Raw genomic sequence first — 21,507 nt, 5'->3', positions numbered from 1 at the left:
TAATCTAGTGCTTGTATTAATGAGGAGTCCACAACATAGTATTGAATGTATTTCTATACCTTGAAGAATTAAGTAAAATACGTATTTTCTAAAAGCAGTAAGCTGTGACAATTAAGTGTGGTTCAGAAGAAAGGATACTGCACTTGTTAAGTTATGCAGTCCCTCAGGTGTTTTTAAAGCTAGCAGTGGGATGTATTACTTAATGTAGTGCCCACCTTATGCTTCAGCAAGGAGTGCCACACCAGCCAGGTGCAATGGCCACTGGCTCCAGGGATGCTCTGAGTGCAGCCAAATGACAGCTGCCTGGTTTAGCTTCAGCTCCCCATTACAGAAGGAACCTGAGACCAAGAAGCAGTGCTGAGCACTTTAAAATATGTATTCTTTAAATCAACAGAGGAAAAAAAGCTTTAGTGCTAGAATCCTTATCTGTGGTCAATAGAAGAATGGACAGGCAGTATCAGTGGTCTTCTGATACTGTTTAGTCAACTTCCTTCCTGCTTCCAGCAAACCTTCTCCAAGGCAAGCCCTGGGTACAGACATGGAAATTGTTCTCTCCAACTGGGCACTCCAAAAAGGCAGTGTCTTTTATGCAGTGCCTGTGTAACAAGATGCACTGGATTAGATTGTCCCTGCCTTACCCAGTCCTGTTACACCATCCTAGCATGCTTCGTACTTGCAGGCCCTCCTTTGAAATGTTAGGCAGATAGCCCTTGGTATACGCTTGATTTCATGATACAGAAACAGCATGTAGCAAGTCATGCCACATCCTCCCTTTTATTTCAGATAATTTGAACCAGCTTCTTGTCACCACATATTAATGATTGTTAGCCATAGGGATCTCACATGGAGCCGAAACCAAGTGCTGTATACATGCACATGGACAGTCTTCTCTAGAGTAAATTTGCTTTCACTGCAGGTGAGAAGTCACAACCTGGAGTGGACTTCCTTAGGGGTGAGGGTATAACCTTAATGGTTCTGTTTACATTGGAAGAAACTGCTAAGAGAAATAATTTTTTTTGTTTGAAAAACTCTGTACACTTGATAAAGAGCCCAAGCAAAGTATTTTCCTGTGGTTTATAATAATAACAGAAACTTTAAGTCTCCCAACAGTTGTTTTTGCCAGCAGCTTTAAAAATAAATTAGAGCCATTTCATTGTTTCCCAAGCACATAACTTTGTATAGCTACATGTTTTCAGCTTTTCCAGCACAGGTTTTAGTTTAGGGTAAGTTGATGTGAAGGGCTGTCTGGATACTGTTTTCTCACGAGTTTGACAAGAAGAATCCTCTTCTCTTTGTGCCATTGCATTAATGCGTTAATCTGCTGCTGCTGGGCACACTGAGCACAGATCTGATATATCCTTGGAACTGTGTTAACATCTTGAATTCTAGGAATCTTACTAGCTGTATGCTGCACTGTTGATGTCTTCAGTTTCTAGCCCTTTTTTGTTATGCATAAACTTCAGTAAGATACCAGCTTTGATCCTCACTGTCTGGGAAGAGAATGCTTTGGATGTCAGGCAAAAGCAAAAGAAACTTATACAATAGTTTGGCCTCATTGATACCATACTCAAATTTCTGTTTCCTAGGCAGTGTGAATTCCTCAGTGTCAGTATAGGATGTACATCTGCAGTTACACATTGCTCACATTGAGTTCAATTCTAGTTGGTGCTGCAGGCTCCAGCTGGGGTTTCAAAGGTATCTGGGTTCTAGGCTTATCTGCTTTCATATGTTCCTATGGCTAAATAAAGTTGTTTGAAACATTCCCATTATTTCCTATATTTTTGACATGTATACCTGGTCTCAAGGAATTTGAAAATGTTACAGAAGTTCCACAAAAAATGCTATTTAAAAAATATGGAGGAAAAAGTCTGATTGGCTGAATCAAGAGACCTTGCTGTGTGTTGGTTATTCTCATCTGTGGAGTGCCTAAAACACTTCTGCTATCAAGATAACATAATTTATGGTCACATTTAATTGTAACGCTTGGTATACGCTTATATTTGTAGAGAGGGAACATGGAAGAAAAAGCATAATCAAAAAATCACAATACAATATAACATTCAAAACAATGATCCCTGATGCTCAGGATATTTAGCCTATTTTTTCAGCACTGAAGAAAACCAAAAAGTTCTTTGTATGGGCTAATGAAACTTGGACTATGTTACAAATTGCAGTTTACAGTTCTGTCAAAGACCAAGCTATTTATTTCTCCTTTAGCTCATGAATAGCCTTTCACTTGGCTTTAAAAGTAAAACACATTTGTTAAGGTTTAAAAAAGCAAACCAAAACAGGTGTTCTGCTCTGTAAAATCAGTTTTAGGAATGTGTCAATAAAACCATATTAGTATAATTTGTTAATATGTTTGCAATTCTCTTTCTTGCAGGCATTCATGTCAATGTTTCAGATTCTCACACAGGAAGGATGGGTGGATGTCATGGATCAGACACTGAATGCTGTAGGACATATGTGGGCACCAGTAGTTGCTATATATTTTATACTATATCATCTCTTTGCTACTCTGGTAAGTTTTCACTTAAAATTTGTGCTGTGTTTCATTTACTTTTGAAATATTCTCATAGCTCTTGTATTTCTTATTATTCTCAGCTAGTTAAAACTAATTGTGGTGCTCATTTTTAGCATAGGTGGCTTTTTTAGTTTGTGGATGTGGTAGAATAAATTTACCCTTCAGCCATGTGACATGAGGTGGTGACCTTTGTTCTGCTGTGAGGTGTTGTTCTTCTTAGATCCAATATAATTGTTATCTGTCTTGTACCTTCACAGCTCTAATGCTTTCAGAGTTAAGTGATTTTATTTATCATGTAGAACTGATCTCCTCAGCTTTCATTGCATTCTCTTTGCAACAGCAATTAAAGTGAGAAGTGTAAAACCTTAAGATACAAACTCTTAACTAGTCATCCCTACTGTCCTGTTGCCTGATACAAAATCAATGCATGGAAATGTGATATACTATATGTGATATAGTATATCAATCAATAAATGATGAGAATTAATACAGCAGTTCCTGCATGTAAACAGAAATGTGGATTATGTTAAAAAAACAAAAGCCAATGTTTCTTTCTGTATGCATTTCAAATGGAATTATTACCTTCTTTTATAGAGAAAATGGGAAGGAAAACATCTCTTTGGTTATCCTATATCAATAAGGGCTCGGTACTTTATTTGAATACCAACACAGAGAAAATACCACAATCAGGAAAATAACCATTTTATGCACCCTTAATTCACTCCTACTATTGCTCATTTTGTGTTTTCCATTCACTGCAGGTTTTGATGCACTTACTGTTATTTTCACTTTCTTCATTCCATTTTCTTCCTTTGCTCAGATGTCTACTTACATAAGGTATTAACTGTATTTATACAATCTCCACCAGCTTGTATCTACTTCTTTTACATTACAGTGTATTTCACTTCTAAAGACTGAATAATTGGACAACAGTTGTGGGTGTAATGGATTCCTTCATATGGATTGAATACTTGACCACTTTATAAATGGCAATAAAGTGCATTTCATGCTCTTAGAGCTGCTTAATCACATTAAAGTATAAGCCAAACAAATGTATGTATCAGAAGATACATAGGACATGTAATTTGCTCACAAGGGTCAGAAAATACAACTTTTCATGCTGGAGTGATCTTTAAAACTCCATGGGAATTGGGGTTATAAAGCAAAAGGGAAGTGAGCTTTTGGTCATGGATTTGAAAGCAGTTACTTGTATTGTAAGAGAATCTTATTGAGGTTTTTTTAATTCTTCATCAAGAACATTTTCTAATCAGGAATCCATTTTTACTTCTTAGATGAGTATTAAGCCATTCCATGAAGTAAAATTGTGTCAAGTGACCTATCTGCTAAAAATTCATATCTTAGTTGAGAAATAATTTAGCTGTAAAAACAATTTCAGTATTCTACTGTATGTTTTCTATTTTGAAAGAGTCATCTGGGACTTCCTATTTGTTTACTGAAAGCACTGATTTTGCTAGGAGCGAAGTCACTTTTCAGTACACCATCCTCAGCCCTTTGGCAGGGAATTTGCATTTAAATGCACAGTTCTTGCTTTGCTCCATAAGGGTACACTTTTCTTCTCATTCACCTATGCAAATTCCACATGAATGAAGAAACCCTGCAAAGATAACTTTGCAGAATTATCTGGGCTTATGAAATTGTTAGTTTCAGTTCTAAGATCTTCCTCAGACCTTGGAAGGGAAAACTGTGTAGGACACAATTGTCTGTAGGCAAAAGAAATTTGAAAGAAAATAACATGGAAATGGTTAGGGAGCATGAAAATGGTTGGGCTGCTACTAAAACCAAAAAGAAGCATTCTAAGAATAAACAGCCATCAGTGAATAACAAAAATGAAATGAAGAAATTACTTTCATCAACCGGAAGAGGGGGTACAATTAGAATTGAGAATGATAATTGCAGGCATTTGGCATAGCAGACTTTAGAGACTTGGAAAGAAATTAATAGGTTTCACATTAGAAGGCAAAAGAAAACTAAAGCTCAAAAAAGACTCCCTCTCTTGGAAACAAGGACTGTCATTAGTTGAGATGGCGGCAGAGGAAGTTAACAAATAACAAGTGGATTTAACTTTTCTTTTGTGGTACATTGTCTTTGGTTCTTGTTGGAAAAAAGCAAAAAGGGAGTTAATGAAAGTCTTGTCTGGATACATATCAGTGCATGAATCAGCAAGACTGTAAGGGGTGATACATTTAATGAGTACTGTATGTCTTTTTAGTATGGAACTGAACTTCCTTAACTGGTATGCTTTGAGCAGCGTGTACTGGAGTTTCATAGAATGAACAGGATGTCTGAAGAACGAAAACACCATACTGTAAAATCTTGACGGAATTATAGCAAAACTGTTCATTAGCAACTAGGGATCAAAGTAGTTTGTGTGTGACAACCCATCCTTAAGATGAAGGAGGTACCTAAGATTCCTTAATGCTTGTTGGTCAAAAGGAATGACAAAAGTCAGAGGGTCCACAATCAATCAGAAAGTTCCACTTGGCATGGAAATTAGTATGTTGACTGTAGTATATGACCTACTATATAAGCACAATGCGGTGGATTTTGAATAAAGAGGTAAGGTGAAAGGGAAGAGAGACATTCAAGAGGTATGGATGAATTAAATAAAGAAAGAGAGACAGAAAAGGAGAGAGAAAAAGACATCACTAGTCCTGTTTCCAGCATTAATCCAGCTGGGGGAATGCTGAGCCTGGATTTGGCATCGATCCAGCAGCATCCATCTGGCTCATGAGATGTCTAGAATCCTGGGGGTGATTATCCAGCTAGTAAGTGTAAATCCAGCTGTGTCGGTACGTCCAGTGGGATGTATGTCCAGGGTACTGGAGGGTGCTGCCTGGGCTTGGGGGGGAACATTTTAATGGACAGGTTTCTCTCTTTTTATGCTAATTAATTATCTTGCACAGTCTGTTCAGGCCTTCTGGAAATGGGTTAGAGGGCTTTGGAGGTCTGTGGTGGTGTCAGTCCCACCCTACAGTCCATGCCCATGCCTTGCCCACATCCATGTCAAGTCATTCTTGCGCTTGCACTGTACTGTGTTGTGTTTCAGCTGGTGGAAAAGTGCTGCCCTATCTCTGCCTCACCCCCATTCTCCATCTAAACCTTGTTCTTTCCTCTGGCATTTAATACCTATAGTTCTTGATTATTACCAACGATTTTTGCCTGTCATTACTAAAAGTCCTTGGCTGGCTCCACAGCCATCCAAGTGTTTGAGACATACATCTTGTTCTGGGAACTGAGTGCTCAAAAGGATCTCACTTTGGACCACTGTTTATAGGATCATTACAGAGTGGGCTTTAGTCGTAGTAATTTTCCATCCTGGCCACAACTTGAGTCAGTAACTTTCTTTAACAACAGAAATATTACTCCTCTTGGGCTGTTTTGCAGGCAAGAAAAATATTTTTCCCAGGCTGTTCACTAAACATCAGGTGCTCGTTAGACACCTGTTAGTTCCCTGTTTAGGGAACAGTGTTTCTGATAAGCTCAAGAGGGGCTTAGTCCGAGTGCAGTTCATCAAGGCGGAGGCCTAATGAGCATTTCTCAGATCATAGTGTCGCTTGAGTGGCATGAGGGGGTGCATCACCACAGTCCATCCTGAAACTAAAGTCAGCTTCTCTGGGCCTCTATATCGTGCCAGGGATTATGTATTTTATCAGAACTCTGTCTTGTGTTGCTGTTATGAATGCTGTCTTTTTTTCCACTGTTCGTAATAGTTGGATCACTGAAAATTATATGTTCTATTGTTTATGTGGCACATACAGTTTGTCACTTTGAATAAGTGCAGGAACATTGTTTTTTCGAAACTCTGACTTTTTTGAAAGTTATGGGCCAGAGTCCTTCCTATGTCTTCTGAACCTTTATAGTTCATGGAGGGAAAGAAAATCCTGCCTTGGAATAAGGTCCACACACTCAACTCAGATACAGTTTGAGTTCCAAACTCCTTGTCTGGTAAATGAAGCCACTTAAATTTCATTTCCTATATAGATGGGGAATAAATTTCCAATATGACAGGTAAACTTACACTTCATTTAAAAGTAGTGGTGGAAGGATATGTTTGCTGTGGTTGTCACTCAGTGGTCCAAGACCACAGAAAAATTCTGTGCCTGTACCTCTCTTAAAAAAAAGTTAGGTTACCTTCTGGTACCTCTCTGGTATATCAGAAATTGGTGCTTGCCTGTAGAAGCTCATTGTGTTTGAGAATGTTTACATCAAACTTCAGAGACTAAAACCTTGGCAGTTGCTGAGAGCTGTTGACTTATGTATATATACATATTTACTGCCTTAATATAGAAGTTTTCTGATTATGTATGCTGATATATCCTCTGTCACCTACCATACTCTCCTGTCTGCTTCTCAGCTATGTCAGTCACATTTTCAGCTTCTTTGGCCTCTGGTCAGTATCTGTAGACAAGGAAAATGTAATAATCTGATACTGATACACACTTTTTTTTCTCTCCCTGGGATTCTTCCTCCTAGAAACATATCTAAACGATATTTAATGTAGAGTAAATAGAGGTACATGATTTTCCTGTCCTGTGACATGAGTTTCCTATACATGTGATGCATGCAAATAATGAAGCAGCTTACTTTTCTTCCAAAGTGGAGTTAGCTACTTTTCACAGAGGCACTCTGAGCATAAAGGAAGTCCATAAAGTAAATGACTGTCAGGTGGCTAAAAAGTCACACCTTAATTGAAAACCACCTTAGCTTTACAAGATATTTTGGGATTTTGCTTTGCATTTATTTTACTATTATTATTATTGTTGTTGTTATTTGTGATTAATTTAATTTTCTCTTCATGTGTAGTACGTTTTAATGAGTATATTGTTAAAAATATATAATGCATTGATCATCAAACCTAGAGTTGAGCGTTTTTAAACTCATACTAATTGCATGGTAAGATAAAAAACAATTTACTACTTGCAAGATGGCTAGCAGATATATAGTAGCAGGTGATACTAGCTCAACAGATGTCAAAGCAAGAATCGTGTTTACATCAGCAGGGCCATCATTTTAACATGTTATTTAACAGTACTTCTTAAGAAAAATAAGATAAACTTTAACAAATCATTAACAATTGTTTTGTAGATTCTACTCAGCTTGTTTGTTGCTGTTATTTTGGACAACTTGGAACTTGATGAAGATCTAAAGAAACTTAAACAAGTAAGAATGTTTTTATTGTGCTTGAAAGTATTTTCAATAAGGCATTTTACTTTTTGTGGCAAAAGATGGGAAACGTCTTCATCACAATGAACAAAATAGTACATGCGGAAGTGAATAGCAGTATTTTGTTAGATAGTTTACTAGTGCACAACCTTAAGGGAAAATTAAGATATCATAAAAGAGATGTAGAAATTTGGTTTAGTAATCAATTACAGTCAAATTAGATACTCTTGTAATTAAAAAAAAAATTAAATCACAGCTAGGCCATCTTTTTGCTTTTAAACTAGTGAAAGATATCCCTGCCCATGCTTTGTGAGCACAGCACAGCTCCACTGCAGGGGAGGGTACCAGGAGAGGGTCCACAGTCAAGAAGCAGTAGAGCACACTCTATTCCATGTGTCAGGAGAGGGCTGAAGATGCTTGGAGGAGTTAATTTGTTTGATTGACTCTCCTCATTTGAGGACCAAGAAGCCATTCTCTCATGCTTTAAACCCCAAATGCCAATCATATAAAACAAATGTGAGAGTTCACGTTGGCCTTTCTGACCCTGTGCACAAACCTCCAGAGAGGAAGGTATCCATAGCTTTTAAATAAATATATAGCTGTGCTTTAATCTGTACAAAGAGAAGCAAAGTCATAAATATTTCCCTATTTCATGCATGAGATAGCATGAGCTAACATGTGGGAACTTCTTCTGTAATATTTGGCTTATAGCCATCATTTGTTGCTTTTGTTCTTGTTTTTGAATTATGTTCTTTCAGTCCTTGAAAAATAAGGACAGACAGCTGAGATATTTTACATTGAAGTTCTACATGACAATATTATGTACTTTTAATTTGTCTTTATAGAAGTCAATGCAGAAATTAATACTGCTTTTGCTGTTGCAGTATTAAATATCTGCATGTATTGCAAACTTGAAATAAATTAAAAGGACAGGTATTCTCTGCGACAATGAAACACACATACTGGATTTCAGTTGATCAGTTTACATAAGTGAGAGATCTTAGAGATGATTTTGGGATGGCAGGACACTCTTGAGTATGCAAACCGAGTAGGCCAAATCAAGGGCATTCATTTTTCTCTTTACCAGTCTCAAGAGGTAAAATGATCTGAAATGAAAAGGGCTCAGATGTATGGTAAGCAATGTCATATCATACTGATAATCTTACAGGAAATTTTTCATAGTGTCTGCATGAGTTAGGGGCACAAATCAATTTTCCAGACTGAAGAGCTTAAGATACGAAATCCAGTGGATTTCTGTGAAATGTAGCATCTTTGATTCATAAAGCACTTTAAAAGTCTACACCTTTGCTTATTAAATGGCAGCAGCAAGGCTTTGTGCTTCAGCCACCTGCTTTGGAAGTGGTGAACAGAAAGCAGTAATGAGAGGCCACCACTAGCGATGCTTGCCACATTTCAGTCTGAAATCTTGTTAGGAATTCTGTCTCTATGATAGCAATAGAGTACACTTAAGTAAAAGACATAAATACAATGTTAAAAACAATCTTTCAACTTCATAGCTTCGAGACTGCAGCAGCATAACTACATGAGAGTAGTACTGGGTCAGAATAAAACTGCTGCCCAGCCACCAGACCTTCTGCTACCATGCCAATGACAGACTGTTTCCATGACCCAGGAGGGCATTTAACCAGAGCAGAGCACTTTGCAATTGGACATAGCATAATGGTATATGGATTCTACATGCATTATAATTCATATTATACACCATTCTGATGCATAAAAATGTCCAAGGTGGCTGACGCTAGTTCACTTGTACTTATGTTTTTGAAATGTTCTCTTGAACAGTGGTGTCTCTTCAAAGACTATTACTTCAAAGACTATTACTATTATGTATTACTATTACATATTGAATGCATTCCCTTCTGGTATTTTATGCAAACGAATGTTATACAAAGTGTTGCATATTTTAAAAATGCCTAAGGTGAAAGGAGGTAAGGGGTCAGCTCCTGGAGTTCAGTGATATGAGATTACTGGAATGAATGTACAACTGATTTAGTGTCTAGAACAGAAAAGATTTCCTGAGGGGAAAATGCAATGGTATCACAGGCTCAGTGGTGATGGTGACTGTGCTCTGCTGTGCTGAAATACTGGTTGTCTTATCTCAGAAGATAAAGCAAAAAGAGTTTTTAATTGAATGATATTTTGAATTCTCAACTTAAAAATGGAGTTTAAGAAGAAGCAGGATTGTAGGGTAATTGTTATATTTTAATCAAGACCATTTCTATAAAGAAATAAATCTGTATTGCTGCACAGAAAAATTTTTGACATCTGTAATTAAAAGATGAATGGTGTTCCAAGGGAAGAGTCAAGTAATTCAAGCTGTTAATGTAAAAGACATTGATTGGTTGAAAATGATGAAATTGTAATGCTAGCCATACTTGGAGATATATTTTTTCCCTGCCTTTATGGGCTGTAAAGCTCAACTCCTAGGGAATTTTCAGATGATGAAATACTGAATTATTTTTTAGGCAGGAAGGAGAATATATTTGTGCCAGAAATCACACCTACCTAATAATCCCTTTTGAGCTGTGTTCTTCTTAATTATGACTTACTTTCTTTCCTGGAACTTGATAAGAAAAATTTTATTACTTATCTTTCACATTATTGGGAAAGGACTAATTAGTTAATATTTGCAAGGTACTCTAGAATGTAAAATGATATGTAAACACTTGGTATGCATGTTCCTTCAGTAAATGTATTTAAATAGTATAAATAAAAGCAAAAATGCATCAAATTACTAGGAGAGTCTAAGTGAGATTATAATATAATGTATTTAAAAGAAAGTAAACCTTTAGAATTAAATATGCCAGTGCAAATTTAGTTAAGGATATACATCATGGTTTAGTTTTTAATTACACCATTACATAATATTAATTCCAAAAGTCTGGCCTCAGTGCAAAGAGTACATAGAGCTCATTTTAATAAACCACTAGTCCATTTATTGTACAGTGTGTGATCCTGTGCATTATTTATTGCACAGTATTCAGGCTTTGCTACAAAGACAAAACTATTAATCTCCTTTCTGTCTTTTTTATGGTACCCCTCATAAGTATGTAGAACAAACATAGAACTTGTGAAAGATTAATTTAAGTGATTTACTTAGCAGCACAGGCACACATAAGAATAGAATCTGCTTTTCCAAGACACCATTCAGCTGGTTTAAGACCAGAATCATTCTCTGTATCCTTACAGCTCTATTCATTTGCAATACATCTCTCACCCTCTGCCACATTGCATCCTCTCCTCTATGTCTGCCATCATAGCTCAAGTGAAAAGGGTTTGCGCTATAGCTCATAGTCACCATCTATCTGTGCAATGAACTTGACCCTCTGCAGCAACCCAGACTGACCCTAACACACTACTTAGTCTCCAGGTATGACATTGATCCTGCTCATGTTCCCGTGGGGCCCTTTTCTCTGGCGTTTGGTACATCAGTTATGCAGATGACACCAAACTTAGGCACAAGAAATCTATCAACTACGATCCTGACTTGCTTGTCCTTTAGGCCTGTCATCTCTGCACTCTCCCTAAACTATTGCCCCAAAGTTAAAAAGAAACTGAGAGGATTTCTTTGATGTCTTTTGCCTTTTGTGATAAAGTTTTAACTTTCTTTTTAGAATTCATCACTCTTAACAGATTTTGAAGTATGACTTTCTTTTGCAGCAGCTGTTTTAATTTTTCCCATTATGTTTTCCACATATTCACTGATTCCATTGTTACATATTTCTATCAATTTGCCTAGATATGAAGTCAGACTGATTAGGTTCCCACTTCTTGTACTCTATCCTGAATCCCTTTTTTAAAGTTCGTCACACTTGCCACTTTCCTCTCACTCCAGAGTTTATTTAGGTGACAAATTATCTACCACTGCTGCATGTCAGCCTTGTTATATCTGAGATCCTTTAGAAGTCTTGAGAGAGTGCTATCAGGTGTTGGAGAGTAACAAATTGACCTTGTGTCAGTTATCTTCCGAAAGCTTTTCTCCTGACCTTTTTGAAGAAGATCAGTCTTTGGCACAGTTTATGGCCTTCTTTGACCTTGTCTGTGGCCAACACTGTTTATTTTAATTTCTTGTTTTGGTTTTATTTTTCAGAACACACCCAATTAATAGTCTGTTGCTCTTTTTAGACATCCTGCTTTCTTTATGTCCTTAAAAGCTTTCTTATTAGATTTTATTTCATTAGAAATTAGTCCCTCAAAGTCTTTCATGATCTGCCATTATTTTTATACAAAAAAAGCTAGAATTTAAGTTGGGATTTTTTTTTCCTCTATTCTTTGCTTAGCATATGGCTTTCTTTTCTGAAACATATCCATTTACTTTCAAGTCTTCTTTGCACTCCATTTGACTTTGCTGGTCTTGTTGACCTTTTTGGAGTTTTTCTGTAGGTGGTGGATGTATTCTGTGCTTCTAAAACAGGATATTTAAAGCTACTCCATATACCCCCCCCTTCCCAGTTTCTGTCATTTGTCCATTCCTTTAAACTTCTTTTCAAAAGCTTTATGATTTTAAGTAATTAATTTTTTAATTTAAATTCAGTGTAATAGATGGATTTGACCTTCTACTTGTAAAGTAAAATCTGAATTTAAGAGCATTTTTATCACTGTAACATAATAGCTTTTTTGATATTTATGCCATGAAATAGACCTTGCTCAGTAATAAACCATGAGCTACCTCTTCACTTAGGTGTTCTCTGACTATATTAGTCAGCAAGGAATCACTTATGAGTAAAAAGTTTCTCTTTCTTCTGCCCTTTTCTAAACATACATGAGGGTAAACAAAGGCTTCCCAATGTTATTACTTCTTGTCTTTAGGCCTTGAATACTATTTTGCATTTTGAAATTACTTTATAATCCTCATTTACACATGTGTGGAATACTTCTTGCATTTCGGGACACAGTTTCAAGGCACGTGGATTCTGTGCTGTTTGTATATGCATTTACCTTATTCACTGCATTGACTGTAGAATTTCTGTAACATATAGCACCAGTCTTTCACTGGTGCCATGAACTCTCCATCTGGATAATACGTTGCCTGTTCTGCATAGTCTGATTCTGTAGGATCCTACTGCCTGTTACTGCTACCAAGTTTCTGAGATGTGTTTTGTGACAACATTGTGGAGTTTTTAATGACAGAAATTCTAATTCAACCATGGGGGGCTTTAAAGTTTTATTATTAATATAAAAGCCTGTATGTGTATTATTCTTGTCTAGTTTTATGTCCTCTCCTTAATATGGCTTTATTTTTTATGTTTTTCTATTTCCTATCAGAATTTTATAAACTTTTAGATTCTCATAGCATTGTTCTGTATGGGAAAACTCGAGTTTGCCTTGTTGACTTCTCCATTCTGGGCTTACTCTGCTGTTTTAGTACCTGCTCCTTTAACAGCCTTTGCAGTCAGTGAAGTTCCTTAAAAATGTTATGAAGATTTAAACACCTGGGTAGAATTCATCTCACTTCACCAGTATATTATAATGTTGTATATGCAGTTTGAAATATTCATGTAGATTTCCTTCTCTAGTCACTGAAGAGTAGCAGATACTTTTGGAGGACAATTTTGAGAGACACACACTTTTTTAATAGGGCCGCTACAAGAAAACTTGAAGCCAGCCATAAGATTATCCTCAAGCCACCCTCACTGTATGAACTATCTTTCCTTCATCTGTAGCATAGTCTGTAGCTTACAGCAGTGAAACCTGTATGGCACTGCTTCTCAAGCATATAACCCAGCTTTCCTGAGAAAGCACACAGGAAATAAGACTACTCTTTCTTTGGTCTGTTCTCAGAACCCTTTGGCTGGTCCTTGTCAGAAAAAGGGTACTGGACAGATGGACCTTTGATCTAACCTACTGTACTCATTCTTACACCCTGGTGTTTCATAATCTGAACAGGATTTCAGAAACAATTTGCAAATAGCATAAGGATGAGCCCATTGGTGGCTAAAGGCCACCAGTAATGTGTGCCATTACTTCACTGTTTATAATTCCACAAGGGAAAGAGCAAGCATCTCAAGCATCTCTGAGCATGAGCCATGGTCTAACTTCCTTGACCATGTAATCTTACCTCTGTAATCCTATTTCCTGGAATTCTACCATTAAAATATATTATATAATAAAATTCTAACAATATTTTTTTAGCAAAAAATATTTTAACAAAATATAACATTTTGTTTACCTTATGCTTATAACCCACCTTACCTCACTAACTTTGGAGGGTTTATCTTACAGTTTGTATCAGACAAGATTATTGTGTCCCTATTTTACTACTGGAGAATCAAAGCTGAAGTGACATCCCTGGGTTCATACACAAATTCCCAATATGAAGAGGAATCAAAAAAAGTCTGGTTTAGGGCTTAGGCCCCTTGAGTCAATCAGGAACATATGTCCACTTTTAAATTGTTGAAATCTCACATAAGTGTAGTTCTTTGATTCAAAGAGAAAATCCCTTAAGGAAGATCAGATTTCTGTCATCACACATGTGCTGTCTGTGCTCACTAGTGCACACTCAAAACGTCATTACAGATGGCATCCATTACTAAAAATATTTTCCCTATGCTTACTACCTGGCAACAGAAATTCTTGGAGGACTAAGCAACAATATGCAGTAGGGACATTTTTCTTCTAATTGAATTAAATTCACACACTTACCAGTGAAAGTACTTGTCAGATGTACATGCTCCTTTCCCTCCAGCTCTGCTCCACACCATGAAACATACGATTTTTTTCCCCCCTAAATCCATATCAAAGCAGGAAGTGCTGCAGAGGTATATTTATATGTAGAGGTATATGTGTGTGTGTGTGTGTGTGTGTATGTGTATCTACCTATATATCATGGTATGTATCTATATCTACTCATAGTATACATAATTTTTTTTAAAATGAGTTGCCTTTAGAATTATATTATCTTGCCTATGTGCTTTGAAAAGTAACAGATTTTTGCCATGTTCATTTTCTCTCTTAAATCTCACTTTTAACTCTTTGATGTTGAAAACAGAAACTTTCATAAAGGAGATAATGATAGATTCTTGGCTATATTTTCTGTTGAGATAGACTCTTGTTTTAACAATGTTTAATGTCTGAACTCTTCAATTTGATGTCAGTGGTTCCGGGTCACATTTTGAAATGCTTAGAAGTTTTGCAAAAAGGAGGTAGTTAACCAAACTTTAGTGGGTTTTGCAGAGCTTTCACAGCAAAAGCATAAAAGAAATAAAAGGAATCCATTAGGCAATCTGTCTCATAAGAAGGCACAATTGCAGTAGAATAAAGTAAATTAGGATTTGAGTGCCATCAAAAATGGCAGCACTATCATGGAATCTCATTCTATAATGCTTGGGGGTTTTTGGTGGTGGTAGTGGTGGTGGTGATGGTGATGGAGGCAATGGGGAGGTCTATACTGGGATCTACAGCCACCTGATTTTCCAGAATTAATGCAGCAGAGTATAGATGTCTTTGAAAAGAATTTTAAAAACCTAATAAATATTTATGTGTTAATCTTTCTTATCTTAAAATCTACTCTATTTTTTCTGTTCTTGTTGTCAGGGAAACATAGCAAAACTTAATTTTTTTTTTTATCACTACACAGTTACTTTTCCTTTTTTGCTACTCAGATTAGAAAATACCTGAATTATGATAAGACTTTTGGTGGCCTACTGTCTAAAGGGATAGTATCTTATTTCTGAACATTGGTAAAGATAATTCTGGCACATATATTCTAAATATGAATTTGACACTACTTCCCTTTTATGCAAGAATACGTAAGTGGAAGTTTGGTTAATTGTAGTCAAGACAAAGCAAGTTAGTCTCTAAAGGGATAGTGCTGAGTCCTACATTTTTCTCTAAAGTGCATTTGAATAAAAGTTTCAAATCAAATATTTATATTAAGTATAATAAAATATTTTTTGTTGTTGCATGACTGATCACCACAGCATCCTGTTGTTTTTGGAAAACTCAGAGGTACTTGGTTGCTTGAAGAGTTGGACTCTTTATTAAATTAAAGTAGTATTTACATGCCAAACAATCCAAACTTACATCCCCAGAGCAAACAAAAAATTTTCTTACTGTGATTCCTATTGTATTCAGCTTTGTTTGTCTCTAAACTGGACAGAAGAAGCACAATTTGTACTTTTGATCCTAAATTCATGTGCAATCATTTGTTGATTTGCAATTATTAATTTGATTCCAGTGTCTGTGCTTTTCATTGCTAACTCAGAGCAATTGAATTCACATTTTTAATCCATGTAAAGAAACCTCCCAAGAATAGAAAACTTCATGCATTTAAATGCATTTATTTTTAAGAAAGAAGTAAGAGTATCTTCTGACATATACTGAAAAAAATAAATCGTTATAATACTGTATACTTACACTGTAAACATAACAGAAGTTTTAATGTTTTTATATTTAATCCTACTCTCAGGAGTTTAGAAGCAACCATCTTCAAGTTTTTGAACACTTATATTCCAGGGAAAAAATTCTCATTCATTTAGATAAAGGTTGGAATTTTCTAAAGTGTCAAGGGACAAGATTCGTGTCACTTTGTTAGCCATGCAAAAAGTTAGGCATGTAGTCTAAGCTAGTCATCTGCACTTGCCTGTAGTCATAGTTACCCTCCAGGGAATGATTCATCCCATCCAAGTTGGGTGCTCTCTTTTTTCTGTTACAGGGGAAGTCTAGACAGTTAATTAGGCAAAATGCCTGATTTTCAGTGAATACAGTTAAACTACATAAAAATCCAAGTTTAATGAATTAGTAACCCATATTTCGTTGACATTTAATCAAATGGGTGCTTTCACATTAATGAAGCCAAAAACCATTGTGTGTAACAGCAGGCACCTTACTGAAGTGCCTAGGCTGGGATCCTAATTTAGGTTAGGGACTTAGATGATAATGGCAACAGAGAAGGATAAAAGCATTCAAAGCTGGTCATCTCTCTTCACTCACAGCAGAAAACAAAGCCTGCATTTGTGAATTTAGGTTCATAAAGTAGCAGGTCCCTGGCACCGGCACTTCAGTTAGTTTTCTAGGGGTACGTGGCACAAATCTGGCAGGATCTTTTGCAGAGGTTCCTGACTTCCACCTGGGTTGGTTCAGAAGGCAGTACAGGCCCTGTCTCACTTGTGGAGCAAAAGGTATGCTGAGAGGCAAAAGCAGTGTGGTGTGTGTGAAACCAGACATTCACCATTTGCTATGGGAATATGTCAGAAATGTGACTGTCATGTATTTTAATGTATCCTACTAAGGCTTTGTAGTTATGTTCGGTCTTAAAAGACAAAGATACAAATAATTGCTTCCCCAGAGAATGAGGCTCTCACTGCACTGCCAATGATGTTGAGGATATCAGTCTTATATTCTCTGCAATGACATGTTAACAAGTGTTGCTGCATCAATATCAAGATATTGGAATTCCTTTTTTTGAATTTACTATGTTTTTCCAGTAATATTCTTGCCAATATGCTTATCACCTTTCTCTACTCACCATCACCACTATGGTTCCCATTATCTCAGCTACTGCTCTTTCTCCTTCACATCCAGAAACAGTTAGTGCTGTCTTTTCTTTGCATTAGACCATACATTTCTTAGTGCCAATGATCACTTCTCCGTGGTCATTGTCGAAGGAGTTTACTCATCCATCCATTGTTAGAAAATTGCAAAGCAACAATCTTTTTATTAGGAGAGCTTCCATAAATTCATGGATGCAGCATTGGTTTCCTTGAATCTCTCATTTTATTGGTATCTCTCATTTTTCAAGTTGGCTCTTGCTCTGGTATTTTTCACTCCTCTTTTTTGGACTAAAACATCCTTCTAATAATTCATAATCATTGTTTCTGTGTCCCAGGCATATATCTATTGCTGAAATTCATGATGTGAGAGAAAGCTTTCACACAAACTAGGCTTCCAACATGACAGTCACCCTGACAATGAGATAAAAATATTTAAATAATGTTTTCTGGAATGAAATGCAGAACTCAGGTCTACATTAGCTTCCATTAGCTATTTTTTCTCTTGCACACATAGCACCTTTCTGCTTTCAGTGCTTGGAATGATTGCAAATTTTAACTCATTTTTAGGTTTGGGGGGTTTTTTTTGTTGTTGTTCTGTTGAAATCAGATACTAGGAAGAGCAGGCGAAGGTTTTAGTACTGACCTCTTGAGTACACATTCATGATGATTGGTGAAGCAGTTGAACTGTCATGTTTATGCCTTTTCATTTTTTGTTTGCTTTTTTCACTATTTCTACATATTAAGCTGTGAAATTTGGTTTCCATGCACTCTTGCCCTTCAGATATTCATAACATCTTCATGTGAAGCAGTTCTAACAACTGAAACAGCTCACTTGTCTAGTGGAAATACATGTTATTTTTATAGCTTCTGCTAGATGCTCCTGCTGCTTTTATATTTTTGTCTGTAGAACAAATAAAGGGAGCAACCAGAACTAAGTGCACCGCTTATTTTTCTTTAACTTCTAACTGTGAGCTTCTAAGAATAAATATTTCTGCATTCATCCATTAGTTTCTGTCAAGAAGTCTTCATAATTAAGCCCCTATAAGAGCCTTGCAGAGGTGAGGACTAACAGAGAGGTGTATTCAGCAGAACTGTCATAGAAAGAAGATGAGTTAAAATCTGACTGTCAGCCAAACTGAAGTCTATGTTCTCCAGTACCCTGAGTGAGGCCAAGTTCTGTCTAACCTTGATTCTGGTAGAAGAAAGCTTGTCTAGTATGAAGGATAATTGAATTGATAATTCTGGCATCGTGGGATGCCAGAAGCAGTACAAAAATAAAAGCTTTTCCTTAATGTGGATTTGGAAGTCAAGCAAATATGATCAAGCTGCTTGCAATAGCTCTAGGAACCGAAACTGTTAATGCAGTCTGTTATTTTTAATCTTTGAATTGTGGCATCAACAGATCTGCATCAAGCTTCTCTAAAAAGCCTTCCTGATGTTGGAAGAAAATTATTTTCTGGTTCAGTTCTAGGAGATCACTTTCCCAGCTCATTTCCTGAAGCTGCAGCTCGTACAGGAGTAGAGGAGTTGTAACAGATTTTCTCCATGAGAGCCATAATGTGATCTACATTTATATTTGGCACCACTCATATTTTCTTTTTGTTTCAAATGTGTTTGCCTTGAAAAACTGACTTGAAATCCTGTGATGCAGTTAAGTATTAGTGAAAATAAGTGGAAAAAAATATTTGTGGAAACTTGCTGAAAGTTGCAATTTGTAAGAGATGGTACGGGTTTCAATAGATACCTTTTTATCTTTAAGGTGTGGCTGAGAATGCATATTTTGATGCATGTGTGGGAATTTCGCTGGCTCTCCCTTAGCTCACAATAATGTGACAATTTTGACTAAGCATGAGTAGGGGCAGGAGAAAGTCATAAGATCATTCACAATGGCATTAGAGAATCACTGGGGTTGGAAGTTCATCTGGTCCAACCCCGTTGCCAGGGCAGGGTCACCTGGAGCAGGTGACATGGGAACACGTCCAGGTGAATTTTGATTGTCTCCAGAAAAGGTGACTCCATGACCCCCTGGGCAGCCTGTTCCAGTGCTCTGCCACCCTCAGTGTAAAGAAATTCTTCCTCATATTGAGGTTTTAGTTTATGACCATTACTCCTCATCCTGTCACTGGGCACCACTGAAATGGTAGAGATGGTCATTATTTTTTGTTTTCCAATAAAAAACAACTAAATTTTCTTTGTGTTAATGTTTCCTTGAAAATTAACAGTGTATATTCTTGTTTTGTAAAATACTGTTCTGCCAAACTCCCCCTGTGTTAGACATTCATACATGTGTGTGCACACAGGCGCTCCCATACACAGGTACACATTCTCAGGAGCACACGTCTGCTATGAGGTTTTCTGTAAAGCCTTCCAGGACTGTCCTCACTGCGTCATGCTCAACCGAGCAAAAGTGACCCCTTCCAGTGTTTCAAATAACAAGTGTGACCTGTAGGCCTGATTTGATCTGTTCAGACATCCATTTGTTTCATGCCTCTCCCACTACTCCTTTTCATTCTGGAGCTCCAAAGAGGTTTGCAGTATTCTTGCAAATTCTGAAGGAAAGTGAGACCTGTTTTAATTTTTAATTCATTCCCTCTAACTTCTGGCCTTGACAATTTAGTTACATCAGTTCTCTGAGGAATGGAAAGGAATAAGCTATGTTAGATCGTCTTTCCATCACGTCCTCTCCTGTATCTGGAATGCAGGGTACCCACTTTGCAAAACTACTTGCCTTTACTTTTTTGCTTATAAGTCAGAGGATTCTGGACATCAGGTTAAAAACTAAGATGGGAGATCTCAGAGTCAGGCAAGGAGCTTGTAGAAAAGGTGTAACTAAGAACCTAACAGAGAATGCAGATCCATTTGCATTGGCCATGTCCTTCTGAAAAGAAACATGTCCTTCAGTCATATTTAAAATATTTCAGTAAGGTTTTTTAAAAAGACAGAAAAATAAACCAAAAAAGTAAAGAATCTTAATATTTATCTTCTAAAACATACAAAAAACCTCTGAATCAGATATATTTTGGTTTTACAGTCAGTGCCTCGAGGTAGTTCAAAAGCTTGCAATGTGCTACATTCCATTCTGCACTAAAAATAATGTGATTTCTGGGAGGATGAGGTACCCTCTAGGCAGTAGTATAAGCAATTATGTTCAGGGCAAAAAAGCACCAATCAAAATGTCAGGACAAGCTCCTCTTTTTGTAGTTGTTTCCATGTTCTTTGAAAAGAGTATAAGAAATTTAAGACCTCCTGAGTGTACTTGCAGATGCTTGTTTTTTCCATTCTGTGCATCTGATTATCATATCCTATATGTATATTTTGGGTGTGTTTACCATAAAAACATAGTATATATTTTTGCTCTCTAATACAAGCAGCCTGTGATTTTGAAACTACACAGACATACGCATATGTGCTAACAATTTCAGAATCATTAAAGTTTTTCTCCATTTCAGGTCCTGCAAATGCCTTTGCTACATATGCATATGTCAATGCAGGTGTACACACACACCCACACAGAAAAAACTTGTCAAATATACAGTTTTTCAAAGTGACTGAGTTTTACAGTTTGCAGAAAAACATCAAATCCCTTTTAAAATCATGCCAATTTTATTAAAGTGCTGAATATATTCCCAATGCTTGAAAATGTATATGTATGCCTTATATTGTTCTTTAAAACAAAATCCTTAAATCCTTAACAGCTCCAGTAGTGCCTCTAATGAGTTTCCTTCTGTTTAGTACCTTTTTTCCCCCCATAGAGCATGTCTTGATTCCACAATATTATTTTATCCTTTTTCAATAATGAAATTATATGGCGTAACTACATATCTTGTTTGTAATGGCAGTGGATTGTCCTACTAAAAACTTTTACTTTGGTAACCCAGGTGTACTGTGTTTAAATGTAAATCCTTTCAGACCTCTACCCTAAAATTACTGCTCTTGAAGTATGGTGATGTTTGGTATTCAATATGATGGTCACTGACATCAGAGGAAAGCCTCTCACATCCTAGGAACGATAGCTTCATGCCTCTCTTATAGCTCTAATTATATCACTAAATCACAGACTATTCTGAGTTGGAAGGAACCCACAAGGATCATCAAGTCCAACTCTCAAGAAAATAGCCCATGCTGGGATTGAACCTGCAACTTTAGCATTATTGGCACTATGCTCTATCACTATCAGTGTCACCTGAAAGTGGAACCAAGGCATTCACAATTGCTTGCACTTCCTTGTGACCAGTGATTGGTAGAATTTCACCATATATGTTTCTGATAAAAAGAAACCAGTGCCAA

General features: G+C 36.7%; 1 protein-coding gene across 2 annotated transcripts in view; it reads left to right on the top strand.

Moving 5' to 3' along the window:
• NALCN (sodium leak channel, non-selective) overlaps positions 1 to 21,507 on the top strand; it is a gene marked incomplete at both ends in the record, with an annotated part of 224,145 nt that overhangs the window by 130,648 nt on the left and 71,990 nt on the right. For both annotated transcript variants that reach the window (XM_082278001.1, XM_082278000.1), the window contains 2 exons: positions 2,384 to 2,521; positions 7,631 to 7,705. In XM_082278001.1, coding sequence (XP_082134127.1) covers positions 2,384 to 2,521; positions 7,631 to 7,705 — 213 coding nt within the window. The remainder of the gene's footprint in view (positions 1 to 2,383; positions 2,522 to 7,630; positions 7,706 to 21,507) is intronic.

This window comes from Coloeus monedula (assembly GCF_965178545.1).
Source record: "Coloeus monedula genome assembly, chromosome: 3".
NCBI classification, from domain to species: Eukaryota; Metazoa; Chordata; class Aves; order Passeriformes; family Corvidae; genus Coloeus; species Coloeus monedula.
Note: the sequence above shows the minus strand (reverse complement) of the source record. Positions and strands in the feature narration are given on the sequence as shown.